At 48.4% G+C, this 23,250-nt stretch overlaps 3 protein-coding genes across 4 annotated transcripts; 2 read left to right on the top strand and 1 right to left on the bottom strand.

Annotated features, from left to right (window-relative positions):
* Window positions 1-87: 87 nt before the first annotated feature.
* Window positions 88-5,837, bottom strand: btbd17a (BTB (POZ) domain containing 17a). Its single transcript, XM_053414312.1, has 5 exons — window positions 5,735-5,837; window positions 3,657-3,727; window positions 3,362-3,470; window positions 1,994-2,288; window positions 88-1,162 (listed from the first exon to the last, which is right to left on the bottom strand). Exons 1-5 carry the CDS (start codon window positions 5,835-5,837, stop codon window positions 88-90), a joined length of 1,653 nt encoding a protein of 550 aa, XP_053270287.1.
* Window positions 5,838-8,112: 2,275 nt separating this feature from the next.
* Window positions 8,113-13,956, top strand: gpr142 (G protein-coupled receptor 142). Its single transcript, XM_053414117.1, has 3 exons — window positions 8,113-8,396; window positions 11,981-12,135; window positions 12,998-13,956. Exons 2-3 carry the CDS (start codon window positions 11,997-11,999, stop codon window positions 13,954-13,956), a joined length of 1,098 nt encoding a protein of 365 aa, XP_053270092.1. The 5' UTR covers window positions 8,113-8,396; window positions 11,981-11,996.
* Window positions 13,957-17,461: 3,505 nt separating this feature from the next.
* gprc5c (G protein-coupled receptor, class C, group 5, member C) lies at window positions 17,462-22,028 on the top strand. 2 transcript variants are annotated; one of them, XR_008333306.1, is made up of 3 exons: window positions 17,462-17,732; window positions 19,103-21,688; window positions 21,981-22,028. XR_008333306.1 is itself a non-coding variant. In XM_053414116.1 (3 exons), exons 2-3 carry the CDS (start codon window positions 19,129-19,131, stop codon window positions 21,836-21,838), a joined length of 1,239 nt encoding a protein of 412 aa, XP_053270091.1. In that variant the 5' UTR covers window positions 17,462-17,732; window positions 19,103-19,128; the 3' UTR covers window positions 21,839-21,939. The 2 variants fall into 2 exon arrangements, 1 of the variants encoding a protein (XP_053270091.1); XM_053414116.1 differs by lacking the exon at window positions 21,981-22,028 and having other exon boundaries at window positions 19,103-20,116; window positions 21,588-21,939.
* Window positions 22,029-23,250: the final 1,222 nt, after the last annotated feature.

Raw genomic sequence — 23,250 nt, 5'->3', positions numbered from 1 at the left:
TGGGGTTTCCGAGGGGTGAGGTCAGGAGGTCACAGGGGAGGAAGAGGAGGGAGGAAGAGGAGGGAGGAAGAGGAGGGAGGAAGAGGCTCAGTTCTTGATGGTGATGAGGGTTTGGTAAAGCGGCTTCACCACGATGTGGAGGGAGAGCGAGCTGTCGATGAGGTATTCAGACGTCCGGCGGTGAAGGTCGGCCTCCGCCAGGAAGTCTCCGTTCTCCTCGGTGCTCTGGTGGAAGTTGAAGACGTGTCTCACCATCAGCTTCCCCTGCTGCCGGGCCATCACCAGCACCGTCTTCTGGAAGTTCACCCCGGCGAAGTCAGCGCTGGACGTGGCAGGCGTGATGATGATGCGAGGGCGCCCCCCCTCCACACGTGTCGGCTGCATGGCGCCCGAGTCCGTGTACATGGGCCTCATGCTGAGGGGTAACCAGCGGGGGGAGAACAGGGCGTTCCAGGTCACCCGCTTGCTGGTGTCATGGCCGCTGGGCCCGAGCTGCGTCTGGAAGCTGGTGCTGCGGTCGTCTCTCGTGGGGTTGTTGATGATCCAGGGCGCCCCCCACAGGGAGGACAGGTAGTTCCTGGGCACGAAGAGGCTGCAGTTCACGTCAAAGTACTTGGCCATGTGCAGCGGCGAGGCCGAGTGGAACTGGTAGGACATGTAGAGGAGGTCCCGCACCGACTCCTGGTAGCGGGCCAGCACCGGGGACTGGGTCTGCAGGCGGAACAGCTCCTTGGGAGGCATCATGGCGTAACGCACGGCCCTCAGGGCGTTCTCCGCCGTCAGCCCGTCCGGCTGGTTCTGGATGATCCAGGCCTCCAGAGCGGCGAACAGCTCCATCTCGCTCTGCAGGATGAGGTCGGAGCGCTGCAGCAGGGCCATGAGCAGCCGGCTGCTGATGGTCACCCACTCGCCGCTCTGCAGCACCGAGGACAGGTTCCAGGCCAGGTACTGGAGGCAGCTGTCCCGCAGGGTCGCGTCCCCGGCCAGCACGGCGTACTCGTACCAGCCCGCCACGTGGCCCGAGGGCGAGTCCCGGGCCAGGTTCTGGGTCATGTACTGGGTGACGCCCTGTTGGAGACTCAGCACCTGGTACTTGGAGGCCAGCTTGTGCAGAGGCGTGGCCTGGTCCAGACGCAGAGACAGCTCTCCACAGTACAGATACCTGCAGGGAGAGAGAAGCAGCACATGTAGCCACCAATCAGACTCACTTCCTGTCACATGGAAACATGCAGTAAATACAGGAGGTTATGTTTTCACCTCGATCTGATACCTGGGATGAGACAGAGGCCGAGAAAGAACTCATTGGATGATTTGGTGGATCTGGACAAAGTATCTTTGATTTCTCAGGTCAGGACAGATTTCAATCTGGTTTCATAACTTTTGGGCCTTGGCGGTTTGTTGGCCATATTTAAAGCTGTTGCAGTTCGTTGTTTGCCCACTTGGGGGCAGTATAACTCACCGACAAGCCGGAAAACAATACCCTAATAATAATTATCACATCAAAATGATTGTAGCCGACACAGGACAACATGAAAACCCAACTGGAGTGAATATGAATCAGATATTTTTCTCTGAAGATCATCATCTGGCTCGTTAGCAGCTAAACACTCAGCTAGCTTATCGTCCGTTAAACAATAACAATGATCTGAAAGAGGCCAGAGCTCCTCCTCTGTCACCTGATGGAGCTTTAACAAGTCGTTTCTCTGCAGCTCTTCACAGCTGCTCTTTTATTTTGAATTCAGATTCAGATCAGCCTCATCAGCTCCAGGATCAAATGGATTTCACCATCGATCTGAGCTCCGGCTCCTGGACGTCTCGGTGCTGCTCCACAGGAGCTCCATCGACTGCTCTGCTCGCTGCACGTGATCCTCATCGATCGTTTGCAGCTCTGCAGTTCGAGCTGATCCCACCGGAGGGCGTGACACCTCAGAGGGTGGACGTGACCTCCAGGGACGGAGACGTGACCTCCAGGGACGGAGACGTGACCTCTCACCTGATGAACTTGTCGAACACCGCGGCACAGTCGGCGTTCTCCTTCAGGACCAGCGTGCTGCTGTTGCGGCTCAGCAGCAGCTCCTCGAACATGGGGCTCTGCAGGGAGAGCACCAGGGAGTGAGCCTGGATCTTCTTCACCTCGTCCCCGCTCGGCGTCTCCACCCGCAGGGACACGTCGCTGCCGTTCCCCTGGAGCAGCAGGGCCTCCAGGCGCTGCACCAGGGCCAGGGAGTGGCTGATGGTGTCCCCCCCGCCCGCAGCTCCGTCCTGGGCCCCGTCCACCTTCAGCATCCCTGGTGGGAGGCAGAGGACGGAGGAGCATGTGTGTTACTCTACATAAGACGCTCTACAAATCAGAGCTTGAATCAGACAGTTTCAAATCAAAGGTTGAACAGAAGTGACAGATGTTTTTTTTTAGGGCAGATTCTGGGTCAGTGTCGTTCAGATCTATACGAGTCATTGATCCGTCAGATGCTCTGGAGCGTCTGGTTAATGAGGGATTGTGGGTCACGTTTAATTAAAGAGGTTGTGGCACACACACACACACACACACACACACACACACACACACACACACACACACACACACACAGTAGAGTAGTTCTTTCTTGATTCACCTAAGTTTTGTTCCTCTTTCTGATTCTTGATTAATATTTGAAACTTCCTGTTTCCTGAAAATGATTTAACTTTCCTGTCGCTGTGGAGACGTGTTGGTTTCACCTCCTGTGATTTGATTGAATTCTAATAAAATACAAAAATCTGAAAATTTGAGAATAAAGTTGAGAATCTTTTTTTTAAAACTTGTAAAATTGAGAAGAAAGAAAAAGTAATTTAATCATTTTAACCAAACTATTTTACTGCAGCCTAAATATCCTGATCCCACAAATGTGAAATGTGAATGTTTTGACAGATGAAGTCAATATTTCACAAACTCTTTTTAAAACCTGATTTGATTTCATCAACCTGCAGCTACTGTGTTTTGAGATAAGAAGTTAAAAGTACAATGTAAATAGATCACAAAGTATTAGGGCTGCACATAAATTAAATAAAAATTGCACAGATAGAAAATGATTATCAGTTTAATTAGTTTAAAACTTGAGTGAGATATAAGTAAAACATTTTAAAATATGAACTTTAAACCTACAAACAGGTTCATTGTTACATATGTTCTTTGTAATTTGTCTGAAGCAAACTTTTAGAAACACAAACACTTTTAGTTCTATGAGGAGAAATCCATCAGTTTGAAATCAAAGGCTCTTCTACTGTTTAGCATCATCCAAACTAAAAGATTCACAGTGCTTCTCCCCTCAGATTAGACTTCTACAGATGATCTGACCCCTGATCAGTGGAGTCGTCTCTATCTCACCTGCAGCAGCGGCCTCCTGCAGACTCAGAGTCAGTAGCAGCTGAACCAGAAGTTTCACCATCTTCTCCTCGTGTCCGTCCTCGTCTGGTTCCTGCTCCTGTCCGCTCGGCTGTGGAGGACCAGGAGGGAGGAGGTGTGTGTGTGTGTGTGGGACGGGGGGGGGGGGGGGGGGGTTGTGGTGTGTGTCTGAATGTGGGACGGGGGGGGGGGGGGGGGGGTCACACACAGAACTGGATCGATCGGTGGGTGGAAACAGGCCTGGCTGGTTTCCAAAGACTACCTCTTTGATTCTGACTTTCCTGTCCCTGGGTATCAACGGGGCCGGGGACAGATGTGAGGGACAAACATCTGGAGCTGTCCTCACGTCTGCAGGTGAGACAGATGTCAGGACAGGTTTCACCTCCAGAGATTCTCCCAGTGTTCAGTTCAGCAGCAGTTTGCTCCCTGCACCTCGGTATGTGTGTCAGTGTGTTGCTCACCCAGCTCAACACATGTGCGTGACACAGCAACACAAGCAATTTAATCACGGCCTCGGGCCAAAGCACGATTCATCGGGGGGGGGGGACTCAGTTACACAATCAATATTTCTATTGTTCACGATTCTGAACAAAAGTCCTGATTGTTTCTTTGAAAAGACGAAAACTCAGAAACCGAAGTGTGTTCAGGAGAAAAGAAGACGTTCAGATGTGCGTCGGTGAAACGTGTGAATGAACGATGAGTTTCCTGGAGTCTGGTCCGTGTTGTTGGCGTGTGCACGGATCACGTGCACCACAATCGATGTTGACACAGGATGAGTTCCTCTGTCCCAGTATGACTCTGACTGGACAAACCAGTGACCTGAAGTGGGAAAAAAACATGTTTTGTTCATTTATGTTTTTCTGTGAACGTGACTTTAAGGTTTTCTTGATAAAACTCAAAATATTTAGTTCATGTTCATTTTATTTTTGCAGCAAATGTCCTGAGAATGTTTCTGGTTTTTAAGAGTTGGTTTATTGAAAGTCCAGAAATCATCTGTTTGCTCCTTTACATCTGGAAGCTTCTTTAGATTTGTGCTTCTCACAGCAGGAAAACTTAATTTACAGAAATGAAATCTAAATTCAGAGTCAATATTTGTGCAACCTATGGAAATCAACAACATTTGACAGAGGAAAACAATATCCCAGTTTACACACAATCACATAATGGGGACTTCAAATTAGGGTAAGGATTGTGTTTAGGTTATGTACTGTGTGTGTGTGTGTGTGTGTGTGTGTGTGTATGTGTGTGTGTGCACTCGAAGCCAAGAGGAAACTACTTGTAATTACAGCTCATGTCCACTAGAGGACAGAACAGCTGCATCTGATCATCAGCTTCAATTCAGATACAAACATAAAACTACTGAATTTTTCAATCTGTAAAAACGTAATAATTCAACTGATGAAACATTAAATTATGATTTTTACAAAAACTGTACGACACAAAACAGAAGAATCTCAGAATGTGAACAAAATGTAAAAGAATGAAAGGAAGAGTGAAAGTGAAATGATCCAACAGTTTATTCTCTTCAGAGGTTTTTCTTCTTCTGCTCTTCACTGGTTGTTTGACTCTGGTTCATGTGACTGATGACCTCTCATCACTGAATCCCTGTTTTGTGCAGCTGCAGCAGATCGAGCTTGTTTGTGCGAGCGTCACAGCTCCGGGATGTTTTGGTTTAATAATGAAACTTCAGTTAGAGACGTGCAGTGATTGAGCTGCAGCTACACCAGTGGAGCTGGAGCTGATTCACCAGTCAGCTACTGATCCATCAACGTTTATTGTCTCGTTGTGTCGACAGTCAATTCTGTGCAATGAAGCAGAGAAATAAATCTGTGTTTACACCACAAATGACAAAAATCCCTGTTTCACGAGTGTGCAGCATTCAAACTTGAAAAATAAACATGAATAAAAACAGTTTTAAATCAAGCAGCAGCTTTTCATCATGACCCATGAATTATTCCCCAGGGAATCAACAAGAACATATAAATAATCCCTGGATCCAGATCTGCACCAAACTTGAATGTCTCCTTCTCTGACACCTCCCACGTCCCCCCACTAAGTCCCATGTTAATCTGCTCAGTAGTTTTGGTGTGAATCCAGTTAACAGACGATCAGACGCAGAGAACACCATCAGCTCCCGGGTGGAGGTGAACATCTTCCTGCTGCAGCGTCTCAGTGAGTCAGAGATCAGGTGACAGTGTTTCTCTGGAGCTCGTGTTTCAGTCTTTTTGCCTGAAAGCTGCACAGACCCACAGTTTGACGAGCTGAGGTCGTGGCCGGCGTCCAGAGGGAGGTGACCCGTGAGGAGAGGAGCTCGGCCTCAGCATCACTTTATCTCTCTGCAGCGGCTCCATTAACCTCCACCCGCCTCCTTCAGGCAGCCACCGGGCCCAGAGGAGGAGGAGGAGGAGGAGGAGGAGGCGCTGGTTTGCGGGAGCGTAGGCAGGTTGAGCTCCGACATAAATCTCTGCTGCCGTTAGACTCTGCAGAGATTTAAACGTTCTGTCCTGAAATGATCATAAAACAGTTTATTTAAATATGACCTCCTTCTCTCAAGCCACACTTGTGTAATCAGAGACAGGAAGTTCCTTGACTCCCGTCCAGAACATTCTGGAGTCAGAGCTTTTTCCATTTCGGGAGAGTTTGTCTTCTTTTATCATTTGATGATGAAGATTCAAAATTCTGAATTTAACAAACTTCTCAGGTAAAAGAATTATGAAGAAATTTAAATAGCAACCCTCGTAAAATATAAATAATACAGATCATTTAAAGGATGTGCTTCTATATTTCTTTGTAGCCTCAATTTTGGCACAGTGTCCAGCGCCATCTTTGATTTTTGAAACCAGAAGTAACCAAGTTAGGAGGAGCAGTGGGTGGAGCCTGACTGACAGCTCAAGGACACGCCCACCTACACCTGCGGCCGTATCCACTCCTTAAAGCAGACGATGCTTTAAAGACTCAAACTGAGACGTAAACTCCTCGAGGAATGTTTACTGACGTCATAGATCAAGTGAGAAGTCATTTTCTCATTGACTTCTATAGAAACAACCACTGGAGTCGCCCCCTGCTGGTCATTTGAGAGAACACAGGTTTCAGGCACGTCCACGTTGGCTTCACTTTCAGGACCTGGATTCTACGAACATGTTAACAGATGTTATATCGTGTTGTTCTGCCTCAGTGATTTGTTTTGGGTTTTCTAAAGTGACTTCATTGGATTCCTGTCGACTGTGGAGACACATATCAACCTCAGCATCGAGCAGAAGACATTAAGTTTAACCTCTCACTTCCTCCCTGGTCCTCGCTCTGCATCTTCACCCTCAGGTCTAACAGCTCTGATCAATGAGGACTCACGTCTGCGTCTGATCGCCGCCTGCCAAGCTTCATTATCTGCTCTACTGCCCCCTGTGGCAGCCGGAGGTCAGAGGTTCCTCACCGTGAGTCCAATAAACACCTCAGATGATTCTCAGCTGCAGGACGAAGCTCTCGTCGGCCTCAGGTTCCTAAACGATCCGTCAACAGACTCAGCTGATGGATGAATTCGTGCTTCACTCGTTTCATGCACTGTTTTCTTTGGAGCTTTGCTGTTACCAACAATTTGCAGCCGTGAGTCGAGAGTTCTCCGAGGATTTAGCTGAATTAAGGATTCGTCCGTCTCATACTAAACAACAAATCGGCTCCAGCTCCACTGATCTCACTGATTTCCTCCCTCGTGAGTGTGTTGGATCCAGATACTGCTACGAATTCATACATGTGATTAACAAGCGTCTCCTGCTGAGCGTCATGTGTGTGGACGTGTGCTAATGAAGTCAAAGGCTCATAACTGTCACAAATAAAAAGATGCTCATTGGGACAAAAGGTTGGTTTTCACTGCGTGAGGTTAAAGACAACGCTGTGCTGGTAAGTGTGTGTGTGTGTGTGTGTGTGTGTGTGTGTGTGTGTGTGTTTGTGTGTGTGTGTGTGTGTGTGTCTGAACCTCCTGCAGACTCTGTTTCCTCATTTCCTGCTAAATACTTAGTTATGTATTTATGTAAAATAAAACACATCACGTATCATCATTAACTATAATAACTATATAAAGGTAGTTAACATAAAACCTCATATATTATAAATATATTTGACTAATCACAATATAATCACTTTACACGGAGAGGTTGAGACTCACAATCACGCACAACTAGCAACACACTGAACCAAGATCCCTGAAGGAGCTGATGTTAGCATTAAGCTACGAGGCCGTTAGCATTAAGCTACGAGGCCGTTAGCACGACTCAGACTCAGGTTTGTTTTCTCTTTTGAGTCTTTCAATAAAAAACTGCTTTACTGTTCCGAGCTGAATGAATCAGTTTGAGTCGAATTGTCATTTAAACACTTTTTGCACGAACAACTTTGTGATGTTTTCACACTGGACGTTATTCAAAGTGAGACTCTGAGGGTTTCACTGTGTTTCTGCAGAAGCTCGCTCACAGTTTGTTCTCTGGAGTTTGGATTCAGCCTCGTTCTGCTCACTCACTGGTTTCCAGCGTGAACACACTTCAGATCTAAATCCTCATGAAGCCTCTGCAGCGTGCAGCTGGAGCCCGGCCCAGCAGACACCAGCACACTTCATTCCCTGTGGTTTTCCACTGGTTTCCCCTCTATTCCTCTCTGCTGTGCTCTGCTCTTCATCTCTCTCTCTGTGTCATCTACCTCTTTCCATCCTCACATCAGTCCCTCCCTCTCTCTCCCTCTCTCTCCCCTCTCTCTCCCTCTCTCTCCCCTCTCTCTCCCTCCTGTCTTACCCTTCCCACATTTTCACTCCCCCTCTGCCTCATTTCTCCCTCTGGTCACTCGTCGCAGTGATGTACCAGCTGCCTGGACTCCACTTCTCCTCCTCCTCCTCCTCCTCCTCCTCCTCCTCCTCCTCCTCCTCACCTCCTCAGCCTGTGTCCGTCAGCGATGGGACTCTGTAGGAGCCTCGGGGGGACGACAGAGCAGAGGAGCAGCTCAGGTGGAGAGTCGCTGTGAGAACTGGATGAAGAAGGTAAGACTGAGATTAAACAAGAGTAAAACTGTTCCTTCTCCAATCGGAGCAGCAGCAGAGTTTGATTCAAGTTGAAGTCTTATTGTGAAAGTTATTTAAAGAAGCAGGGAGAGTCTCTGCATCGTCTCATAACTGACATGGTTCTGAACTCTGAGCTTTTGCGTTAATTGAAGTTACTCGAACAGTTTTCTTGTTATTTCTCCCCTGAGATCTTCTGAGAAAGACTCATTCATCTTTATATTCACTGTAATTTCTGCCAAGCGGCTGTTCTGGATCGTGTCTTCCTAACAGCGCTGACCACAGGTCAGCGTGGTTTCCTCATGCAGGAACTCTGCAGCAGCACAGTTCACGTTCTGCACGATGAGGACAGCAGCCATTGATTTCCCATAGAAGTTGCTTCACATTTCTAGATGCATGGTCCTGGCTCTCATGGAAAGCGATATGTTTGCTGTACAGTGAGGCCGGCGGCTCCCTTTATCTGGCAGCGCTGTTGTTTCAGGTGCTGTGTCTCTTGATGAATAATTAAAAGGACCCAGCGGAGCACGGGCAGAGTTCAGATCAGCTTCCTGGGCACGGAGGCCTCCTGCAGAGCCGCAGCCGGGAGCCTCCAGCTGCATCTGGACCCTGGGAAGACGAGTCTGAATCAGAACCAGCCCTCGGCCTCTGATCCTCAGTCGCTCAGCTGTGAGCTGGATTCCTCAGAGGAAACGATCAGCTGACACTCGACTGAGGCAGAATATGATGGACGTCTTCTGCTTACATGTCGATTTGTTTCATTTCCCCTGAGGAGAAAGCCTGTAACTGTCTGAGAGTGAGTTTAATGAAACACCACTGAGGTGCTAACGCCTCCATTTACAGATCCAGGGTCTGCAGCCCCCGAGGGACTGAACACAACGATTAGTCAGCTCAGGAAACGAGAGCAGACACAGAACTCCTCACGCTTTCATTAGCTGCCTTCATCAGTAAAGAGGAGCTCAGCCGGTGGAGAAGAAGAGGAGCTGGGATATTGACTGACCGGTGTTATCACTGCTCCCTCGTGGCGTTGAGCCGGCAACCTCACAACCTTCTCCATCGTCCAGTGACCCTCGTGGTCCTGAGACGAGGCTCAGAGCAAACACATCAGGTGCTTGAGCAGAAAGGAGAAGTGCTCAGTCAGGAGGAATGTTGCTTCCTGTGCAGGTTCCTGCAGAGCGGGAGCTTCATCCGTCTCATCCGGAGACAGAGCTCAGGAAATGTTTCCGATGATGCAACAGGTTCCAGAAAATCTAATCAAACAGGAACAGATTTAAGAATCAATAAAAATATTCATATTCCTTATCTAAACCGTTTAACCTTTGAGGCTGTGGAAAGTGGTGATTTAAAAACACATCAAACTGTTGTTGTGCGTTTTTCTCTATCTGATGTGAAATCAAACAGATAAGAGATAAACTCACTGGAGCACGTTTCTGTTTCCTGCTGGAGTCTTTAATTCACTGATCTGTTTCTCTCCAGAGTGAAACTTATGTTTTCTTATGCTGTAAAAACACATTTCATATATAAGGTCAGTAGAAAACAGAGAGGAGGTCCCACACTGCTTCTCCTGTGGGAGCTGAGCTCTTATTAATACTGAATAAGACGACTCAGCACATGGAGCCGGTGACGTGACACAGAGTGAAATCTGAGAATGTTTTCATCGATACACAAAGACGACAATCTCCTGATTCATGGTCTGGATTTAAGACTTAGTGTCAAAACGCTGGAGCGTGAAGACGTCGTCTCACAACATCAGGACGGAGGAGAAGTTCAGAGGAAACAGAGGATGAGACAGGAACCTTATATCTAGAGTAAATTAATGAGAACATATAGTATTGAGGCCATAACAAACTTAACATCCTTCATTTCACCCAGATGCCTATTCTCTCTCTTCTTTTTGTTTACATTGGAAACAACAGAGGATAACAAATCTTTAAAGATATTATTGACTCATGTTGTTATGGCCTGAATTCAACGCTTGGTTTTACTTTAATTATTCATTAAATTGTTTTAGGTATTCTTAGGTGTAGAGAAAGGTGTCATAAAATAAAATGTATTATTAATATTATTATTTTTATTATTATTACCTCAGGAAAACTCTGCTATTATTACACAACATCATTGGATGCTCCATTTTCTAAATTAAAACTTTTTTTTTAGATCAAATAAAAAGGGCTATGTTTAACACAACGTAAATATGAAATAGAATAATTTAAATGTATGATTCAGTTTTTAATGAGTGGACCTCGGAGACGTTTCACATCTTCTACCAGGTAACAAGGACAAGACGTTTTTAGAGGTCGTGACTCGAGTCCCTCACGACTCCGTCCCAGACGACCACAGTTCTCCAGCTCTGAGCCTCAGACTGAGTTACACCATCGATCTCCGTGAGTCTATTTCAGACTCTTCTTCACGTGCAGAGGTGAATCTGAGCAGCCGAGCGCTCTTCTTCACCTGCAGGGTTCTGGCACATAAACAGCTTTTTTTTACGATGGCAGAAACCAGAGAGTTGGTGATTCACCCTCAGTCGTGAGGCCGGTTTCAGCCGTGATGGTGTTGACGTTGGTCGAGCTTCTACAAATGGTTTGTGAGTGAAGGCTGCAGAGATAACACAGTTCAAATATGGCCTCATGCATGAGTGGAGTAAATTAGGAGGAGAGAGACGGAGGAAAACAGGACGGCCGGCACCAGGTGAAAGGTCAGGCAGGGAGACGGTAATGACAGTGGGTAGGGGGGGGGGGGGGGGGGGGGGTCGTGGCGTTCGGCCCATCTGGTGTTGACGAGCTGACGTTTAATCGACTGAGTCCAAACGCTGCGTTTTCACTGACTTCTCGTTTTCACTGTTTGAATCTGTTTGACTCAGCGAACATCATTTAGCTGATGAAGCCTGTTCACGTGATGTCATCATGTTAGACTCGTTATATTAATATATATAATATCAACCCCTGTCACTCACAGGCTCCTCCCTGACCTCATTAAACCAAAGGATTTAATTTAAATAATTATTGATTTACTAAATAAGAATTTTTGCAAATGAAACCTAGTTTAAATATATATTATTTAAACTAGGTTTAAATATGTATTTTACCTTCTGTTGAATAAGTTCATCCCTTGATTATGAAACTAGATCTTTATTCAATAAATAGTCCATTGAGAAACTAAATCAACAACTTTTGATATTCAGTCATTCCTTAATTTAAAACTGAATTTTGCCCTTTTAATTTTCCACTGCAATTTGGATAAAAAACTGATAAAACATTCAAAACATTATTTATATTTAGATGTTTATATCTAATTAACGTGCAGCATAAAAAGCACAAAAACATTTAATAATTCTTGATCTCCGACCCGTTTCAGTATTACACAGCAGTTTAAATCCTTTAGATCCTTTAAATCCAACTCTCTGTTCTTTCCCACAACACGACTCTGTCTCTGGGGATTTGTTTACAGTAAGAAAAGGATGGAAACATCAGACTCATCCTTTAAATCCACAGTCGGACCAAGTGATTCGTTTTCTGGGTTTTCTCTGTTCAGACTTTGACCCGTTGCTCTGTCTCTGCCTCGTTCTCCAGGGGAAGCACCAGGGTCATGATCGACTGGCCCAATGTGACGGCCCCCGGCCCCCGGGAGCCGGGCCTGAAGCCCGAGGAGCTGCAGAAGTCCCAGTGTGTGTTGGGCTTCATCCCGGTCATCTACTACAGCGTCCTGCTGTGTGTGGGAGTCCCAGGTACCAGACGTTTCTCTGAGCTCAGCCTCTCTTTCCACAGAACCGACCCGTTCAGGCCAGTAGACGTCTTTTAATCGGCTGCTTCTCACTGAGCCTCAGTTCGATGTGTAAACCGAGAACCCGCTGAAAAGTGGGACCTGCCCCCGACAGGAGAAATCAATGCTCAGGTTCTTTGCTGCAGCTCTAATGGTCCATTCAGATAATACAGTGTCGCAGCATCTCAGCCTCTGACGGCTCTTTTCACAGGCGGCAATAATCCAATGATCTGACCGTCAATACGTTTGTGTTTATGAGCTCATGTCCAACCGTCCCTGGAATCCAACCACAGCTAAACGTATCGCCTCAATAATCCAGGAAGTGGAAATAACTGCCAGTTTGATGGAAGGTGTTTACACCAGCGTTGTTCTCATTACTGAGCTTCGTCCACAAGTCGATGAATATTGATCGAGCAGGAATCAGGAGGAGAGCGGGGATCACAACAAGAGGACGAGGAGACGAGCGTCCACACGACCTCTGGGTCTCCTCATTGTCCTCACAGGGACATAGAGGTGAAAGGTCAGAGGTCAGAGTGAATATAAATATTCTGCTGTCGACAAGAGAACAGATCCTGTAAAATCCACAGAGACAGTTTTACATAAAAGACAGATTCATTCATTGTTCAGATTGAAGAACACGTCTGATCCCCTGATTATAACTTTCATCAGTTAGTTCAGAAGAACCAGGAAAGTTGGAAGTAGTCGTTTCTTTGGAGGAACAGTTTCCTCTCACGTGACCCAGAGATGACCTGAGGTCAGAGGTCACCACAGATTGACCTGGTTCTCTTCCTCCTGCTCAGACCTGACCTGATGTTTGTCTCTTTCAGTGAACGTCCTCACGGCGGTGGCCTTGTCCCGCCTGGCGTCCCGCACCAAGAAGGCTCTGTACTATTACCTCCTGGCAGTGACGGGCTCAGACATCCTCTCCCAACTCTTCATCATCTTCGTCGGCTTCCTGCTGGAGACGGCGGTCTTTCACCGGGACGTCCCTTCACTCCTGCTGCACTCCGTCAGCGCCGCTGAGTTCGCTGCCAACCACGCGTCCATCTGGTCCACCGTGCCGCTCACCGTGGACCGCTACGTGGCGCTGTGCCACCCCCTGCTCCACCGCCAGATCAGCTACCCGGCCCGGGCCAGGAGGATCATCGCCGTGGTCCTGGCGCTGTCGCTCGTGTCCGGCGTGCCCTTCTTCTGGTGGTCAGACATGTGGAGGAACAGCCACCCCCCCACGGGGAGGGACACCGTCCTCATATGGACACACGTGACCATCATCTACTTCCTGCCCTGCAGCATCTTCCTGGTGCTGAACTCGTTGATCATCCGGACGCTGAGGGTGAGGCAGCGGCAGCAGCGCAGCCACGAGGAGTCGGGCCCGAAGTCGGCCCCTCCAGGGCGACTGGGGAAAACCACGGCCATGCTGCTGGCCATCACCTCGGTGTTCTCTGTGCTGTGGGCCCCCAGGACGGTGGTGGTCATCTACCACCTGTACGTGTCCTCGGTCCACAGGGACTGGCGCGTCCACCTGGCCTACGACCTGTCCAACATGCTGGCCATGCTCAACACGGCCGTCAACTTCTTCCTCTACTGCTTCGTCAGTAAGCCGTTCCGCGGCGCCGTGCGGGACGTGATGCTGCTCCGGGGGGGGCCGCTGTATCCCCGCCGCGCTCTGCGGCAGCACCAGGCCCCCAACCACGCCTCCATCTCCTCCCTGTACAGTGGGAACCACAAGCGCTGGCAGGGGGAGCCCACCCCCCTGTCCACTCGCAGGGCCACGGAACCCTCGTGACCCTTTGCTCCGCCCTCTTAATCCGAAACACCCGGCGTCCCACGGCCCCCGAGCCCGTCGGGCCCCGGGGACGCTCCAGCTACGGCCCTGGGCCCCGACTCGACCTCGGATCAGAAGAAGAATGTGATTCGTATCATGATGAAGTGTCAGCAGCTGATCTTCGTCCAGATAAACCAGATGAGACGACAACTTACTTATTTTTCTTCTGAAGAATTTGTTTTGTTTTCTCGTTTCCATCGACGGTAGAAATGTGACAGAATGTGTTTTATAGTCACGAGGAAAAAAAGGAAACCGGTTTGGTTTCTCTGTGAGTGAATCAGTGGTTAGTGTGATTCAGTCGGTGTTAAATACTCTGAGTCTCTGTGAGGAGGAACGAGGGTTTCATCTGAGCTGCTGCAGTCGTGAGAGGATCCTGAACTCGGCTCCAGATACTAAATCCTCCTGAGATGAATCTGGACGGAGCGAGAAGTGAAGCAGGAGAGAGGAGGCTGCTCTTCAAACAGACCGACCAGTAGAGCTCCACTACACAGACCACAGATCAGTGGTCTGCACACACACACACACACACACACACACACACACAGACACACACACACACACACACACACACACACACACACACACACACACACACACAAACTCTAAAGTCACCAGGTACATTTCCATTCTCTACAACAGGACTTGAGCTGAATTGAAGTTGTTGTGTAGATCTGCTCGTAAAACCTGTAACTGTTCATTTGCAGATATGATTGTTAGTATTGATGAACAACATGTGTGTGTTTTTTTAATGAATGCACGTGAGTAAAGTGTGTGATGATGTCGTCTGGTTGTCTCTGCAGCTCTGATCTGGTTCTGTCCGGATTTCAGACACATTGAAAACATGTAAACACCAGAGAAGTGAAAGTGAGTTTGTATTAACTTTGTCCTGTTTGTCTCAAAGTGGAACTGGAGGAAACTTTAAATCAGTGTTGAACTCGTCTGTCTCTCAGTCTGATGTTTTCTGTCTCAACATGTGAGTCAGTTCAATCTGCTCTGTATGTGACCAGGGTCAACGTGTCCACAGCGAGACACCTGCCTGCTCGTCCGTCCTCTCTGGGTTTCCTGTAACAGTGTGAGACATCGGGGTCGGTCGCCCCGCGTGGCCCCCGCTTGGCCCCCGCTTGGCCCCCGCTTGGCCCCCGCGTCGCTCTGCTCTTGTGGCCCTCGCTCGTCCCTCGCTGAGTTCTGAGAGTCTGGAGGCAGATGTAGATATGAAGCGTTTCTTTGAAGACGTCTCCCGCTGCCTGACAACAACAGAGAGGACAGAGAGGACAGAGAGGACAGAGAGGTGAGAGAGGACAGAGAGGTGAGAGAGGACAGAGAGGACAGAGAGGACAAAGAGGACAGAGAGGTGAGAGAGGACAGAGAGGTGAGAGAGGACAGAGAGGACAGAGAGGACAGAGAGGACAGAGAGGACAGAGAGGACAAAGAGGACAGAGAGGTGAGAGAGGACAGAGAGGACAGAGAGGACAAAGAGGACAGAGAGCGAGCAGAGGACAGAGAGGTGAGAGAGGACAGAGAGGACAGAGAGGTGAGAGAGGACAGAGAGGTGAGAGAGGACAGAGAGGACAGAGAGGACAGAGAGGTGAGAGAGGACAGAGAGGTGAGAGAGGACAGAGAGGACAGAGAGGACAGAGAGGACAGAGAGGTGAGAGAGGACAAAGAGGACAGAGAGCGAGCAGAGGACAGAGAGGACAGAGAGGACAGAGAGGACAGAGAGGTGAGAGAGGACAGAGAGGTGAGAGAGGACAGAGAGGACAGAGAGGACAGAGAGGACAGAGAGGTGAGAGAGGACAGAGAGGACAGAGAGGTGAGAGAGGACAGAGAGGACAGAGAGGACAGAGAGGTGAGAGAGGACAGAGAGGTGAGAGAGGTGAGAGAGGACAGAGAGGTGAGAGAGGACAGAGAGGACAGAGAGGTGAGAGAGAACAGAGAGGACAGAGAGGACAGAGAGGACAGAGAGGTGAGAGAGGACAGAGAGGTGAGAGAGGACAGAGAGCGAGCAGAGGACAGAGAGGACAGAGAGGACAGAGAGCGAGCAGAGGACAGCCACTGGACAAACAGCTGGACGATGATGATATGATGTTAAGAAGCCGGAGCAGCTTTTGATTAAAGTGTAATGGAGTCTCGCACGTCCACAGAGGACACGGCTGAGGACATTAAAGAGCAGGTAAACTCTGCTGGACACTCGTCCTCCCGTCTGCTCGCCATCTGTCCTCTGTTCAAACACTGGCTTCCCATTCAGCCTGAGCTGCTGCTGAGCAGGTGTCCCAGGGAATCAAACACCGGGGCGAGTGACAAGTGAGTCCTATCAGATGGGACTTGTCCAAACACAGGAAGCTCATTGTGTCCAGCTATAAATAAAGGTAGCGATGGACTTTATATAAAGATGCAGGACACGTGTCCACTTCCTCCCTTCGTACAGGATGAAGCTAAAACATCTCGGGCGCCGCCATCTTCCCTGGTGACATCATCTGGAGTCCGACCAATCCCGTTAGAGCAGCTGTGGCTGGCCGCAGGTAAATCGTGTGAATCATCTTTTTAATTTATCTACTTTTATATAAAAGCCACACGACAGAAAACAGAGTGACAGTCACATGCAGATGAAACCTCATTGGACGAGCTCATAACAACAGAAATGATATGATATTAATTCCAACTGGAGCAAAAGATTCTCTTCTTTGTGAACAGGTGAAATTATAAAAGTGTTTTTAGGTCAGGTGACTGAGACATAAGAAGGGGAGGGGGGCCTCTAGTGGCTGGAGGGAGAATGACAGAGCCAAACTGGAGCATAACAACTAAACTGCTGCTTAAAAATATCATTTCTGAATATTATGCTCACTCGGATTTAAAAAAGGCCAAACCTGACATTCACAAGAGTGTAACGTGAGTCCTAGGAAAGTAGACTCAAAATAAAATATCTAAAAAGACGATAAATTTAATATAAAATCAACTGTAAGATAGAATACAACAGAAAATACAGAAGTTTATTTGTCACATGTCACAACACAGCTGGTAAATCAGCTTTACATGTGAAGCTGTAGTCTTGAGATAAAATATCAATGTTGAAATGAAAATAGTATCACAATTAGTTTATGTCCAGTATTTAATTTTAAAATGGTGTTATTTGTGATAGAACATTTTTTTGTTTGAGACACAATTTATGAGGTAAACATTTTCTAAAATGAAAATATTGTGTCAATGTTCAGAATTTAGTAAATTCAGACTTCTTGGATTTTGCTCTTCACCACCAGGTGGCGCCACACACCCACAGACTGCACGTGATCCTGAGTTTGTTTTTGTTTTAAGTTTTTATCAATAATAATAATAATAATAATAGTTAGAAGAACAAGAAGAAGAACAACAAAAACAAGAAGAACAACAAGAAGAAGAACAAGAAGACGAGGAAGAAGAAAATCAAACTGAGCAAACAGCGTCAGAAAGAAAGAGGTGTGTGTGTGTGTGAGAGAGAGAGAGAGAGAGAGAGAGAGAGAGAGAGAGAGAGAGAGAGAGCATCACAGTCAGATTCACATCGCGAGGAAACGTTCGTCCAATGATTCTTTAATCTCTTGAAACATTTCATTTTTCTTTCCAGATGATTTGACTTCTTCAGACTTTTCATATTTTCTGTCGAGAGAAGAAACTTTCGCTTGTTTCCTGTTTTCCTGCCTCGATGCTTCGTCCTCGTGTTTTTCAGCAGGTGAAGAACAGAAGTCAGAGGTGAAGCAGAGAATCAGGTTCGTGAGCACATCACACTCATATTCTATTTATCAATAAGATTAAAGATTAATGTTAATGACATCATGCATGAGTTCATGTGATAAAACGTGTTTCTGTGTATTTAGAGACTCAGAGTAATTAATATGTTCTTACATGATGTCACAGAAGCGAGAACATATCAGCAACGTCACTGTTAAATAAACAAAGAATAAATAAAGTTTATTGAGTTTATTGAGCTGAACGTGGAGTTTTGTGCTTACATTTTAATTATCCTGACACTCAAACTTCTAGTCCCAGTAGCTCCTGCACCTGTGTGTGTTTCAGTTAATGCAATAAAAACCTTTATAGACTATTTTTTATTATGTGATAATTAAACTGGTGATGAGATGTGTTGCTATGGAGCCTCCATCCTCTCACTGGGCTTCGTGTTACATGTAAATTCTGATCAGGAAGAGAAACATGGATTTACAACATGTTTTATTCTGATGTATCCTCTGGAGCTGTCAGTCGACTTCCATGCTGCACGTCAAGGTTATATTTATAAACCTGTGGATGATTTACTTAGTTAACTGTCAAGTCGTGTGAGGAGAAGCTCCGACACTCACTGGATGTTTTCAATCACAGTTTTTCTTCGTGTAGATGATTTATCTCAGTTTCACGTGTTGAGTCTCGAGCTCCTCGGCCTCACCTCCATCTTCAGGTCGTCTTCACCAATCTGCTGCCGCGGCTCATTCGTGACTTTTTGCTTTGTGCATATTTAATTCTCTTCGTTTCCTCTGTTTCGTGATGAGACTGTGAATCTGCGTTAACCACAGGCCTGAGTCTCACACATGAAACTGAAGCTGCTCCTTCTCCTGAAACAAGAACATCAGTGAGGATCAGTTCACTGAAGGTCAAACAAGCCTCCAGTTAACGATCCTGACTGATTCCTGCTCTTCAGACAGATCCTGGTTGTGAGTGAGGACTTTGAAGAACTAAACGTCTGAACTCGATTTGATGCATGTGAATGAAACCAGATGTAACAAAGAGACACAAGGGAAAGTCTGACTTGAAAAAGCTGGCAGACGTTCTCCACCCCGGGAACGTCCTGTCCCTCGGGTTCGATGCCCTCTCACCTCCGTGATTCATGTGAAATGTCCAGGATCAATATTTGTCGTCAGATCATGTTAATGATTCACGTCAGAGTCCAGAGTTTCACATTCTTTTGATTTCCCACTGTTTCTCAGGGACTTATTTTTATCTCATATTTGCTGTGTGAGTTGTTCTGACTCATTAGATTCTGATATTTGCTCGATTGGGTGGAGACGACGTCTTGATCCTCCGTCACTGACGCACTTAAGCTTGAGATTAGTCTCACACATTCGTCTCTGTGTGTCCGTCTCCTCAGGTTCTGTTCCAGAGACACGTCCCCTGATGGAGGCCAACAACACGCCTCGGGGCTGCGGCCCTGACGTGGACTCGCTCTACTACAACCTGTGTGACCTCGGTGCCGTGTGGGGGGTGGTGCTGGAGGCCCTGGCGGCGGCCGGCGTGGTCTTCTCCTTCGTGCTCTTCATCTCGCTGCTGGCCAGCTTGCCCTTCATGAAGGACAAGGGCCGCAAGAGCTCGGTGGCTCTGCACGCCGGCTTCCTGGTCTTCACCGGCGGGCTCTTCTGCCTCACCTTCGCCTTCATCGTGGGGAAGGACTTCTCCACCTGCGCCTCCCGGAGGTTCCTGTTCGGCGTGCTGTTCGGCGGCTGCTTCTCCTGCCTCCTGATGCAGAGCGTGAGGCTGAACCTCCTCGCCCGGCGGGACAGAGGGCCCCCGGCCTGGGCTTTGTGTCTGGGGGCGATGGGGCTGTGGCTGGTGGAGGTGGTCATCAACACGGAGTGGCTGATCATCACGGTGGTGCGCCACCCGCTGCTGCTGCTCAACCTCACGGCTGAGAGCAGCAGAGCCACAGCCACGCCCTGCAACATCGCCAACCAGGACTTTGTCATGGCGCTGATCTACGTGCTGACCCTGATCCTGGCGCTGGTGGTGGCCAGTCTGACCGTCATGGCGGGCAAACACAACCAGTGGAAGAGGGAAGGCGCCTGCGTCCTCCTGAGCGGCCTGTTCTCTGTGGGCATCTGGGTGGCGTGGATCGTTATGTACGTCTACGGCAACGAGCGGCACGGGGGGCCCACGTGGGACGACCCCACCTTGGCCATCGCCTTGGTGGCCAACGCCTGGGTGTTCCTCATCATCTACACCATCCCAGAGATCTGCTGTTCCACCAGCGAGGACGAGCCTCAGCCGAGCCCCGGGGACGAGCTGTACCCGAGCCAAGGAGTCGGCTACGAGAACATCCTGAAGGAGCAGAGCGCCAAGAGCATGTTCATGGAGAACAAGGCGTTCTCCATGGACGAGCCCAACCAAGGTCTGTACAGGCTTCACGTGTCACTGGTTGTTTACTGCAGCTCCACAGTTAAAAGTAAAACACAACATTTAAGTGTTTCAACGCTTGAGGCCGACTCTGATAGTTCAAAGTGAATCTGCAGGAACATCCTTAACTTCTACTTTAGTTTGTCAGAACAAGACGTCCTGTTCTTCACGTCCTCGTGTTCCTGCTGCTCTCCTCAAATCAGATGTTTCCCTGTTCGTGAGCATTGGTTTGTTTTCTATAACGAAGCTAAACTCTCATTTCACTCAGCGACACGTGAACCTTCGTGACGACGTGTCTCAGTGAAGCTGGAAGTTGGTTCAGGTGAAGTTTAGTGGGACCTGCATCGTGTCCTTTGTGTCACACTGAGTCATACACTGAGTCTCCACTGACCTCGTTCTCCTCAGTGACCTCGTTCAAGTTTGAATCAACCTGAACAAACCAAATACAGGAAAGTTACGTCCTCACGATGTAGTTGTGTAGTTGTGTAGTTGTGTAGTTGATGTGATGACTGGACCGATGCTGCTGAACAGGATCTGAATTCTGTTCTTCAGTCACAGACGAGTGTTGATCACATCCTGCAGAGTGACGTTCTCCTTTCAGACTCACACATGTTGCTGCAGATCCAGTTTGTGTCTCTGTCTTTAAGAAGTTAAATCTTCTTCTAGGTCCTCAGATGAGCTGCAGCCGTGGTCGACCTCTGGGTCAAACCCTCAGGTCCACGTTGCTAAAAGATCACTTTCATATTTTCTATTATATTTCACCATATGGGAAACACACAGTCGTGGGTGTAGCAGGTGTGTCAGGGCAACAACAACATAGAGTCACTTCCTGTAGACGTGTGTCAACGGTAATAAGACAAATTCTGTTTGATGAAAAACATTGATGGTAAAATCTTCAGTGCAGATGAACCAGGAAGGATGAACACAAAGTTTTTCTAACTTCACTCTGAACACAAACAATTAAAGTGGCAGCAGATTGAAGAAGAGATGGAGGACGACTCACAAATGAGGAGGAAGAATCAACACTAGACAACATTACAAACACACACGTTCACTATATAATATAATATAATATAAGAAGAGAACACAACATTACAAACACACACGTTCACTTTCTGTGTGTTCACTTTTCTCTTGTGTGCCCTCCCGTTAATCAGTGTCTAGAATCCAAATGCCTCGTTAGTCGCTGCACCGTGGGCGAGCCGCTCCCTCTCCTCCGCCTCCCGACGGACACACATCAAACATTGTGTTTGCTCTGTGTCCGTGGCGACACAGAGGTGTGTGTCGAACGCTTTCATCCAGAGGAAAGTGTGCGATGTTGTGAGGCTCAAATTGCGACAGCGTCATCTCCTCCCACTGGTCAGACACCAGCAGGTCCCTTGGTCCTGATGTGGTGATTTACTGGTGTGTGTGAGTTTGTAGTTGACACAATAACAACATCTATGATGTCTCTCTGTCCGTCTCAGGCATCAAACCTGTGTCGCCGTACAGCGGGTACAGCGGGCAGCTGCGTAGCTCCGTGTACCAGCCCACTGAGCTGGCTCTCATGTCCAAAGGGATAGGAAACGTGAGTACACAACATCAAGTTTGTGTGTTTGAATATAACATGATGCACACACACTGTATGGGTCATAAGCCCCGCCTCCTCCATGTCAGCAGATGGGACATGGACCGAACCAAACAGGTAAACACACAACAGAGGTTTCTGAGGTTCTGATTGGCTCTGCATGATAAACACGGCTCCTCACTGCTCTGCATCCGTTTATCACCTGGAAGTGTTTTGATTCCCCCCACATGCCCCCCCCCCCCCTCCCTCTGTGTCTGACCTGTCCCGTGTTGTGACCTCTGACCTCACGCAGCCTCGTCCAATCCCGTCCCAGGACCTCATCATCCCCCGAGCCTCCACCGCCCCCCCAGCCGACAGCGGGAGCAGCTCCGCCTCCTCGCTCGCCAGGAGCGGGAACGCTGCGTCAGCTCCGACCAATGGAAATAGTGTATGTCACACCCTCCCCCCCCCACCCCCCCACCCCACACACACACACACACACCCCACACACACACACACCCCCCACCCCCCCACATTCCTGCTGATCACTTCACCTGCAGATGCTTCTCTGTTTCCATAGCAACTTCTTCTGCAGGTTGATGATGAATCGACTCTTTGTCTGATTGTGTTTGTGTTACTGTGTGTCTCTCACTCTGCTGTGTGTGTGTTACTGTGTGTCTCTCACTCTGCTGTGTGTGTGTTACTGTGTGTCTCTCACTCTGCTGTGTGTGTGTTACTGTGTGTCTTTCACTCTGCTGTGTGTGTGCGACGTGCAGTGAGTGAGTGAGGGAGTGAGGGAGTGAGGGAGCGAGTGAGGGAGCGAGGGAGTGAGTGAATGAGCAAGTGAGAAAGTGAGCGAGTGAGAGAGCGAGTTAGAGAGCGAGTGAGAGAGCGAGTGAGCGAGTGAAAGAGTGAGCGAGTGACAGTGTGAGTGAGTGAGAGAGTGAGCGAGTGACAGAGTGAGAGTGAGCGAGTGAGTGAGTGAGCGAGTGAGTGAGTGAGCGAGTGAGTGAGTGAGAGAGTGAAAGAGTGAGTGAGTGAGTGAGAGAGTGAGAGAGCGAGCGAGTGAGCAAGCGAGTGAGAGCGAGCGAGTGAGCGAAGTGAGCGAGCGAGTGAAAGAGTGAGTGAGTGAGAGAGTGAGAGAGTGAGCGAGTGAGTGAGCGAGTGAGAGAGTGAGCGAGCGAGTGAGCAAGCGAGTGAGAGAGCGAGCGAGTGAGCAAGCGAGTGAGAGAGCGAGTGAGTGAGTGAGTGAGTGAGAGAGTGAGAGAGTGAGCGAGTGAGTGAGCGAGTGAGAGAGTGAGCAAGCGAGTGAGAGAGCGAGTGAGTGAGCAAGTGAGAGAGTGAGCGAGCGAGTGAGTGAGTGAGTGACAAACACTCTGAACTGTTTGTGTCGTGCTCCATCGTTAAGGATCCTCATGTGTCTCTCTCTTCTTCTTCAGGGGAACGGTCTGAACAGGACGTCCCAGTGGTGAACACGTCTGGACTCCAGACACCCCCCCCCCCCCCCCCACCACCTGCTGACTGTGCGCTTGCTGTTGTCTGTGGTTCCCTGAGCTGGTTCTAAGAGGAACCCTCAGCCCCGA

This window comes from Pleuronectes platessa, chromosome 21 (genome assembly GCF_947347685.1).
Source record: "Pleuronectes platessa chromosome 21, fPlePla1.1, whole genome shotgun sequence".
Lineage (NCBI taxonomy): Eukaryota > Metazoa > Chordata > Actinopteri > Pleuronectiformes > Pleuronectidae > Pleuronectes > Pleuronectes platessa.
This window is presented reverse-complemented; position numbering and strand designations above follow the sequence as displayed.

What these genes read in the sequence shown, in the direction of transcription:
- gpr142 (XM_053414117.1), top strand. Translation starts at nt 11,997, where the DNA reads ATGATCGACTGGCCCAATGTGACGGCCCCCGGCCCCCGGGAGCCGGGC. An exon ending in GCTGTGTGTGGGAGTCCCAG is followed by an intron (nt 12,136 to 12,997) that starts GTACCAGACGTT and finishes TGTCTCTTTCAG; the next exon opens with TGAACGTCCTCACGGCGGTG.
- btbd17a (XM_053414312.1), bottom strand. Translation starts at nt 5,837, where the DNA reads ATGTCGGAGCTCAACCTGCCTACGCTCCCGCAAACCAGCGCCTCCTCC. An exon ending in CCTGAAGGAGGCGGGTGGAG is followed by an intron (nt 3,728 to 5,734) that starts GTTAATGGAGCC and finishes TCTCACCTGCAG; the next exon opens with ACGTGAGGACAGCTCCAGAT. An exon ending in TGATACCCAGGGACAGGAAA is followed by an intron (nt 3,471 to 3,656) that starts GTCAGAATCAAA and finishes GGTCCTCCACAG; the next exon opens with CCGAGCGGACAGGAGCAGGA.
- gprc5c (XM_053414116.1), top strand. Translation starts at nt 19,129, where the DNA reads ATGGAGGCCAACAACACGCCTCGGGGCTGCGGCCCTGACGTGGACTCG. An exon ending in CATGGACGAGCCCAACCAAG is followed by an intron (nt 20,117 to 21,587) that starts GTCTGTACAGGC and finishes TGTCCGTCTCAG; the next exon opens with GCATCAAACCTGTGTCGCCG.